The sequence below is a fragment of the Eptesicus fuscus genome, chromosome 11 (genome assembly GCF_027574615.1).
Source record: "Eptesicus fuscus isolate TK198812 chromosome 11, DD_ASM_mEF_20220401, whole genome shotgun sequence".
Classification (NCBI taxonomy): domain Eukaryota; kingdom Metazoa; phylum Chordata; class Mammalia; order Chiroptera; family Vespertilionidae; genus Eptesicus; species Eptesicus fuscus.
In genome coordinates, this window is record NC_072483.1 from 61,914,574 (window position 1) to 61,924,355 (window position 9,782).

Sequence of the window (9,782 nt, forward strand, 5' to 3'; positions counted from 1 at the left end):
TTCATACATCACTCTTTTCCCCCAAAGAAAGAAATCATACTTTGTTCTCCAAGGGCTCTGTGTCATTCATTCATTCAAGTGCAAGGCACTAGGCTCTAAAGGAATAACTGTTTCCTTCTTTAAGGATGCAAAGTGATATCTGTAAAGTATAGGAATAAATTATTATTTATTAATAATTTATAAATATTATTACTGAAGGAATTGATCACAACAGTCTATAGAAGCCAGATGATGTTAGAACTGTCATCTGAGGCAGGGACAGCAGTGGTTCCCAAACAGGCCCCATTTCTGAGTAAGAAAAGTAATGCAGAGTGAAGGAGGGACCTGTCCAACCCTCTTGGCAAGTCCTTTGAAAGGTAGCAAATAAAGTCCAGATTAAAGGTATTGAAGGGGGCTGAAAACATTTTCAAATATTTCTAACTACCCGTGTGACTAGCAATTAAATTATTTTTATTAAAAAAAAACACACTCTGGGGTGTTTAACTTATAGTAAAGCATTTCTTCAATGAGCATAACATGCATTTAACACTGACTGCAAATTTGGATCACCTCATTTTTCATCCATTTCTCAGTGTGCCTTGGATTTGTTAGATTTTTTAACTCGCTTTTTCTTCCCAAAGCATTTGTGGCAGCCAAAGGCACAGCATTTATAGACGACAAAGGCAACTCCCAGCACAATGGCCAAGAGGAAGCCAATCACGTCCAAAGAATAGTATTGGTACCAGGTGAGGAAGTGGGCCGCGGGGCGCAGATGCAGGGCTCCCCTGTGCCTCATCACGAACTCCACCCAGAACACAGCCAGGTCCAGTGGCTCAATGGGGCGGTCCTTGTGGAGGCTGGAGAGGTGCATGATGTTTTCCTTATAGCTAAACACAAAGACAGTCATGTTAATGCCGGAACATCGAAGGCAGTGAACTAACCTCCCTCTATGCTTGCATGCTTGCTTCCAGTGAGAAGCGCTACCTGGTTTTTTCAAACTTGATAACGAAAATGTATCTCTATATCTAAAAGCCTAAGCAACCATCGCAACCAAAAAAACTGAACGGATGACCGAACAGGCTGCTTGGGGCAACCAGGCTGGCAGGGGGTTTAGTGAGGGACGACCAAAGGACTAAGCAGTGGGCTCTGTGGGTTTGACCAGGTCAGCAGGGGAGTTAGTGAGGGGCAACCAAACAACTAAACAGCAGGCTGCGTGGGGTGATGAGGCTGGCATGGGGGCTGTTGGAGGCAACCAGGCCAGCGGGGGTGCAGTAAGGGGGGACCAGGCCAGCAGGAGGAGGGAGTTAGGGGTGATCAGGCCAGTGAGAGGGGCAGTTGGGGCTGAACAGGCTGGCAGCAGGGGCAGTTAGGGGTGACCAGACCAGCAGGAAGGGGCAGTTAGGGCCGGTCAGGCAGGCAGGCAGGTGAGCAGTTAGGAGCCAGTGGTCCCGGATTGTGAGAGAAATGTCCAACTGCCGGTTTAGGGCCAATCAGGCCTAAACCAGAAGTCGGACATCCCCTGAGGGGTCCCAAATTTGAGAGGATGCAGGCTGGGCTGAGGGGACTCCCACCTGCCCCCTTGCATGAATTTTGAGCACCTGGCCTCTAATAATGTACTATTAATATTGTGCCATAAGTTTGGTTAAACATCTTTATTGTATATAAAATTTCTCTTAAGCAGGACAGATTTCCTTGGACTTTCATTAAGTCATTCAATATTTATTGAGTACTTGTTATGGCCTGGTTGCACAATCTGCTCTTTAAACTTTTTCCAATTTTTTTTAATATCATGTAGGTACCCTCTAAGCTTAGAGTGTTGGAAGCATGGAGATTCACAACCAGATAGATGGCTCAACAATGATTAGATAAAGATAATAACTTGAGCTGATGAATTAGTGTTTTGAAAAAACAATAATGTACTAAGGAACTTCTACCAAGTCATTTTTAGGTTTCAAGTAGCTATCTATACCACTGAACAAAAGATCAAAATTATATTACTAGTGTGAACATAGAAAATAAATTTCATGAGCACGTGGAGAGAAGTTGGGTCTTAATTGTACTGACATGTGAGTAGCACGGTGTGACCCTGACAAGCCAGGCTTCCGGAAGCAGCCAATTGGAATGAAGGGATGCCAACCACACTGCTCTGGGTAGGTTGTCACCCAACACACTGGGCACTCTGCCCTGGTTCTGTGGGTGTTTCTTTTTATCCACTGGCATTACACACACACACACACACCCACACACACACACACACACACACACACTCGCGTGAGCGCTATCATCTCCCTGCCTTTTTCCCTTGTTCAGGCTCAGTGTGTGTGTCCTATCTCCTCCTATCTGAACACACTCCCAGGTTCCACATCTGCCCTCTTGCCTGATGTCTTTTCTGAAATGAAGCAATTACAGGTGAAAGCTCTTGACACTCTCATAGGCAGGCATGCACACACTCACATATGCATGCATTCACACATGCAGAAATGTAGTTGCACACACATTATTAACTGTTGGAAGAAATCTACCTCTGGGCATCACTTCTTTCCATAAGGTTGTACTCAGCCTATTACTAGGAAGCTTGACAGCCATACAATAAGTTTCATGTAGAGACCATTTGATCTGATGGCTTTTGCCTTTTGAATCATCTTCAGCCACATTTGAACAAACGTGTCTTCATTTTTTATTATTTGCCTTTTATTATAAGTGATTTCACATGAGCCCTCATTTATAAATCCCCATGGACAAAATTTCTCACAGAATTCAGTGCTGGGAAAAGCTGTACTTTGAAGCACCTGGTTTGTTTTTATTTTATGAACACACGATGCTTCCTGGAATGGAATATTTCTCTCTTTGCAGGAACTTATAGATCAGGCATCTATTATAGTGACATTATTTTTTAAATTAAGTTTTACATTTATGAGAGAAAATAACATTTAACATCATTCCCATGATTCTATAGGAATCGAGCATGCTTTTATAAAATGAATAATAATCCCAAATGATCTTACTTATAAATAGATTTTCATGTATTTGTTTGAATAATTACTGTGAATGGAATGGGCAAAACACAAGCAGTAGTCCCCTGTACCTTCTCTCTTACCTCTTGTCATTGATGACAGTTTTGAGGGCATTTTCTAAATCTTCAGAAGTCATTTCCAGGACATTCAGGGACACTCCTGCTCCCCGGGTCTCCATGCGCTTTGCATTGTCCATCTGATCGCCAAACAGGGGCAGCATCACCAATGGAACGCCGTTGCATATTCCTTCATAGATACCATGGGAGCCAGAATGTGTGATAAAGGCACGAGTCTTCGGGTGACCTGGGAAGCAAAGAGGGAAGGATGCCAGTGGTCAAGTCTCTGAGTGTCACATTCTGGCATCACTAGGTTGTGAAAGCACTCCACGCACTCAGTGCTGTCCACAGTGTCCCTTATAGAAGTTTGCAGAAGAGAATGTGGCTGAGATGCCCTGCTGGGTAAAAAGCAGTGTGGAATATGGTGGCCATAACATTTTCCAGCTAAATAATCCTTTAGAATGGCCGAGCCTAAGCCACTTTCTTAATTTAACCTTGGTTTGACCTACACATCAAATCCTCTCCACATACCGAGCAGATCATTTTGGGGCAGCCACTTGACCAGGATTGTATTCTTCGCAAGATTCGATGGTCGAGTCCCAGTGTAGCGCCACAGCACCTTACAGATGAGAAGAGGGTTGAAAGACCAGAATATGATTTTTTATAAAGACTGCTATAGTAGCTAGAAAGTAGAGTCTTCAGAAAGAGCATGACCAGTTGGTGGGGGTGAGGGAGGTAGTGACTAAGAAGGCTCTGGGGGCTAGTAACATTTTGTGAATTTGTGAAAATTCATCAAGCTATATATTTATGATTTTTGCACTTTTCTGCACTCCAAGGGACAGTCTACTTAATAAATGAGTGGATGCAGAATTATAATTATACACCATTGTACTAACCGCTTTTTGGAGAAATATTCTTATTTAATATGAAGAAACAATATCCTATTTATTTTATTTTTAAAATAGATTCTCCTTGAGTCTCTTAGAGAAAATGAGACGTCCGAGTGAAGTGGACCATCATTTAACAGAGTAGTTAAGAGTGGAATTGCAAAACAAAAGAGGAACTTGGGATTCACAATTGGGAAGTGGCAGGGGAAACCCAAGTCTAAAGTCCAACTCAGAGAATTAATTCAGAACTGGAGGCCTGGGGTTACAGCTCTTATGAAGATAGAAAAGTTTAGCATCTCCTTACTGTCTGAGGTATTTTGCCCAAAGCATCAGCAATTTCCATGGCTTTCTTCTCTGGAATATCCGAGACCATTGAGCCCAAAGAGAAAACCACAATTCCGTGTTCTCCAGAGGCATTTACATAGGCTTCAAACTCCTGCAGCCAAAAGAGAAATTTCCAGTTAATATTTTCTTGCATTCTTTGGGTGACTGCATACATTAAGGTGTGACTCAAATATCTTCAAGGTGTGTGTGTGTGCGTGTGTGTGTGTGTGTGTGTGTGTGAGAGAGAGAGAGAGAGAGAGAGAGAGAGAGAGAAGAGAGAGAAAGAGAAAGAGAGAGAGAGTGTATTAGTGTGTGGTACAACACCTCTTCCTGCCTGACTCCCTTTCAAAGGCGAGAGGCTTCCTGCTCACAGATTTCAGTGCTGAGTAACCTCTTGGGTTCTTTGAGAGGTAGAACCCAAGTAATGTGCTAACTCTCCAAAGTAAAGCGACCAGAGATAGGACAAGATCCACTTCCCCAGGACTTTGGGCATCTGGGAAGCTTTGGGGAGAGAGCAGGCTTCGGGGAAGGGGCAGAAGGAGAGAACAGGAATGAAGACAGGTGGCTAAGTGGGCATCACAGCAAAAGGAGAGAGTCTTTCAGCTCTGAACAGAAACACTGGGGGAGAGGAAAGCTTTTCAAAGAGGATTCAGAAAGCTTCTATGGACTCTAAAACTCCTGCACTTCCCCTTTAAGAAAGTCTATAGTAAAGGTCTGTATTGTTTTTCAAGGCTTCTGGAATATTCTTTGTATGGAGAAAGAATGAATTGATTGAAAGCACAAAGCTACAGAGTGTTAAGAATTAGGCTTACAAGGAAAAAACACAAAGAAGACAACCTTTAAAAATGCTTGCTTCCTCCACAGCCTATAGCAGAGTCTTCCACATGGCAGCCAGTCGTTTGGATGATTAAATATCATATTCATGTCAACTCAGTGCTGAATTGTAACCAATCAGCCTTGCATCTTTCCACCTTTCCTGGAGAAGAGCTTTGTAAAGAGTGCAAATCAACTTTTCTGCTTTAGCAAGAAGAATATGCAGAAATATGTTGGACCCTATCTTTGCTATAAGCTCCTCCATAAGTCTGAGAGATACAAAGTGAGGGACGGGAACCCTGACCAATTGTGCACCAGCGGTCTGAGTCCCTCTGTGCAGTTCAAAAATCAGCAAGGGCATAGGAGTCAACCTTGGTTACCAAAGCCACCATGGGGAGGATGAACAGGCACTGAGTCCCAACCTACCTAGCAAAGGACTCTCATTGACTGCTCATGTCCTGTTCCAGAAGCTGATTCCTTGCTTATAGCAACATATCCATCACTGTCATCAAAGGAAGGTCACACCAGAAGGTCACTCCACTGTCTCCAGGATAGAAAACTGTCTGTGTGTATAGGGGTGAGGAACAGTGATGGCAGAAGTTCCCAACTAGTAAACTGATGACGGATTATGACCTATCAAAGATCTATCCCTGAAAGAATATGGAACAGATATTAGAGATGGGTGTCAAACAAAAGCTCTGAAAGGATACAACAGTCAGAAGAATCGCAAAATTAACTGGAGATGAGAATGGTGGCCATGTCTCCAGAAAGAGAGTAAGGAAGCCCCTTGATTCAACCCTTGGCAACAATCTTCACTCAAATTGACCTGTGCCCAACCTTCAAAGCCAACTCCAGCTTTCAGCAAACATGCACACGCACGTGCATACATACGTACACATACACACACCTGCACCCACACACATGAAAGGCTACACATGTCACACTCACAGTGGCAATTCACTTAGAGGAAACAGAGCAAGGCATAAATAAGACAATCCCCCCAACTGTAGGTCATTAATGATCTAATCAACCCCCTGAGAATCTCCAAATGGTTTTACTAGTATATGTCTCCCAAGAGAGAGTTTGGATGGGCATTAGTGTGATTGTGCAATGTAGCAGGTTTTCCCAAAACTGAGGGGTTTCCTCAAGCATGGGACTTCTGGTGTTAAATCCTGAACAGTCCTGGTTAGGCCAGGACATTGGGCACCGTGGATGTGAGATGTAGGAGACTTCTGACAGGGCTCAGCACACTCAGTGTTCAGAGGTTCCTGCCAAGCTTGATTCTGAGCATGACCAGTAAAGACACTGAGCAGCCTTCCTCCAAGGACACCCACTGTCTAGTCTCCAGACTCTTCCAGGCCTCTGGCTCCTAAAGCTTTGTCTCAGCCTATTCCACTGGTCTCATCTGAAAAGTCAAGGAGGCCAGCATCATCCTCTCCACCACCAGGTTGTATTTTTGCTTTTCAGAAAGAACATCCTGAAGATGCTTTTTCCAAGGTCCTTCTTCCTTAAAAGATGTACCACAGCCCTCATTCCTGTGGAGATACAGCTCAGCTCTGAGCAACCATTACCTTCACTCCTGAGTGAGACCACTCTTGTCTAGAAAGAAACTAATCTAATTACCCCTCCTTGTAAACCCTCCCACATTCACTCTGCAGCCAGCGGGGTGTGCTTACATTAATGAAACCCGTAGGGTCATAAACACCCAAAGTTAAATAGTTAAATAAAAAGTTAAATATCACCACTGCCCGGAGTTTAAATGGCATGGAAGTTCATTGACAGATCACAAAGGCCAACTACACAGATTGTGTTATCATGGCCAAGTATGTTCTAGATCAGCTTTTATGGGATTTGATAGGTTTTGCCAAGTACGAGGTCCACCCTGTAGTTGGCAAAACTTCCCCTAAAGCTTGCTGCAATTTCACAGACTCTGGAATAGCCAAAGTGTGGAGCAACGTGTTTGTTAACTGAAAATAACCCTTGATTCCCTCACCCCTGATCACCTTCCAAAAAAACCGGGGCCACCACTCCAATGGGGCCTTTAAACTAGTTTCTTACTTTGGCTGAGAGTTTAGTATTTTTAGTTCCAGGCTTTTATTAGATTTTTTTCTTCCAAAATGTCTTTTGTTTTGTAAGAACCCTTATAAGCACTTAGCATGTTGGAAACATGTCACTTCATCATTATTCATTCAGACGCACCTGCAAATACCAGTCTTTCTTCTCCTCACCATCTTCAAGTCTCTATTCTGATTTTCTCTTTAGTTATTTTCTCCAGACCCAAAATATATGAATGAATATCATCTCTGAATCTCTACATGTCCATGAAGACAGTCCCTCGCCCTCAGAGGGGAATGACATCTTGGAATTCTTGCATTCTGTTCCTTTGCTCTCAATGCTGTTCTACCATCTTTTGTCTTTCAGACATTACAAAGGTATGTCCAATTCCGGGGTGTACTTTCTCTGAGGACTCTCTTTAATGAACAAAGAGTTTATCTTTACTCTTGAAGCTCCGGACTTTTATCAAGAGCATCAGGAATAAGACAGTATCCTCTAGAGAAATGGAAGTGTGTAGACCCAAAGAAAGACAATACCTACTGAGAAAGGCTCCAGGTGGCTAACTGAGCTCATATTTACAAAGAGCCTAGCAGCTGTTTCTAAACACGGCCCTCTCATGCAAACCTTGATTCAAGAAGAAGCCTGCACTAAGCTGCCTGCCTCCCACACTAAACTGCCTGCTTGCACAGTGTTTCTGGAATCCTGTTTCAACCTATAAAACTGAGACTTTCCCTGTCCAATTGAAGCTGCGCAAGTATATGCCCCTCATCAACATCTTTACCTATGGGGAGGCTCCATTCTGACCAATCAGGATGGTGACTTTTGGACTATTCACACTGCAAGGATTTGGATTCCTCATTTGCATGAGGACAGACCAATCTGGGACCAGGACTTCTCTATATATGTCAGCTCCCCTCTGGCTTAGAAAATGCATTTTCTCTTTCCACCAAAGACTGAAAAAGCAGACTATGTCTCTTCCCCACCCGCTTCCAAAGATTCTCCCCAGAGCAGAGCAGGCCAACAGAGCTGAACAAAGCAGAGAGCAGAGTAGAACTGTCTAGCTAGAGAGGGGCCTTACCCGAGGTCCTCCTTGCAGCCCTGCTGTTTCCTAATTGAGCTATAACACTATTCAGCTACTCCACAGCCATGCTGTTCCGCAGCTATGCTGTATCACAACTGAGCTGTTTGCACTGCCCCAATTATAGGCCAGGTAGTCCTATACACTTTTGTTCTCTGCAAGGAACCTTGAACCCAGTGCTCTGGGCATATGGTATTTAACCCTTATTGCCTCTCATGGATGACAATCCACTGGAGCCCACAGAATAAAATGCCCCAGGTATACTTTCCTAAAGCCCCAGATCCAAAGAAAAAACCAAGAAGATGACTCCAAAGACAGATATAAATTACAACTCAACCTAGGAAACTTGCAAGCTAGAAGTCAACACAAGAGGGCATTTGAAACTAGGCATGCTCATTCAGGATCTATCTGTGGCAAGTTCATCTACCCAAAGTACTTGTGAGCTTATAGGCTTGTAAAGTTCCCACTCAAATTACACACCTGGGATAATGGTTTTTTGTTAGCGCAGTTGATCCCACCAATAAAAACCATATTGGGCATGATGGGCCTGGGAGCAATCTTCACAAAGTCCGTTCTGAAAAGCCAGATAGATGCAGAGCTCATAAGGTCCTCGGCAGTCACATCTTTCTGAAGGACTTCCGAAGCCAGTTGCCCATACGGTGAATAAACCATATTGCACATAAAGTTCTCTGTCAAGGCAAGGAGCATGTTCTTCACCCGCTGCAGGAAGGTCATGCGATCTGAGTTAAATGACAGAGCCCTGGGCACGTAGGATGGTGGGTTGGGGCACTGGGTACCCTGAGAGTCCAGACTGCATGGCAGTGCATTCAAGAAGAACACAACAGGCAGAGCCAGATACCAGGCCACAATAGGGCCACAAGGAAGGAAAGGGTCAGTCAACACAGCATCGAAGCTGCTTTCGGCCAGGGAGGTCATCAGCTCCTTGTTGTGCAGTAGATGGGAGCACCCCGACAATAACAGAGCCGAGTCCTCTTTGACCTTCTTGTAAGTTTTGATCAGACGCTGCAAGAAAGACTGCTTCTCAAATGCATTATGCCCAAGCTCAATAAAAGATGCTACCAAGTCCTCCCTTCGGAATGGCACGGGGTAGGTCTTCAAGGTGTAAAATGCTCCTTCTCTAATGTGCACCGAGGCTTCAGGCGCCAAGACCACGATGTCATGCCCCCTCTGCTGCAGCTGCTGGATGACCCCGCTAAAGCTTAGCCAGTGGCTTCCATCCATGGGGATCAACAATATCTTCCCACCCTGGGACACAGCCAAGCTGAGCGCACACAGCAGCAGGCCCAGGACAAGCGGACGTGGGCTCTGGGACCCTGCCGCCATGGTGCGCCTGCCTATTCTACCAAGACTGGTGTTTGCCTGAGGTTTGTTCGCTCCCACTCACAGGTTCCAAGAACCAATCTATACAGCCAGTTAATGTTTGATTTTTGTTGCATGACTAGAGCTGTCGTCAGTGAAAGGTAGCAGGAAATTTAATTTGAGCAATAAGATGGTTTCTTAATAAGCGACAACAGTTTTATAACTGGCTGAAATTCTTTATCAACCGCTCAGATCA

General features: G+C 44.3%; 1 protein-coding gene across 1 annotated transcript; it reads right to left on the bottom strand.

Moving 5' to 3' along the window:
* Positions 1–568: 568 nt before the first annotated feature.
* Positions 569–9,550, bottom strand: LOC129150707 (UDP-glucuronosyltransferase 1A1-like). The gene is made up of 5 exons (XM_054723087.1): positions 8,687–9,550; positions 4,241–4,372; positions 3,581–3,668; positions 3,077–3,296; positions 569–866 (listed from the first exon to the last, which is right to left on the bottom strand). Exons 1-5 carry the CDS (start codon positions 9,548–9,550, stop codon positions 569–571), a joined length of 1,602 nt encoding a protein of 533 aa, XP_054579062.1.
* Positions 9,551–9,782: the final 232 nt, after the last annotated feature.

Coding starts and splice junctions, on each gene's coding strand:
- LOC129150707 (XM_054723087.1), bottom strand. CDS start 9,550: ATGGCGGCAGGGTCCCAGAGCCCACGTCCGCTTGTCCTGGGCCTGCTG. Junction 4,373..8,686: donor ACAAAAAACCATTATCCCAG/GTGTGTAATTTG, acceptor TTTTGGCTGCAG/GAGTTTGAAGCCTATGTAAA. Junction 3,297..3,580: donor GCCCCAAAATGATCTGCTCG/GTATGTGGAGAG, acceptor TTTGCTTCCCAG/GTCACCCGAAGACTCGTGCC.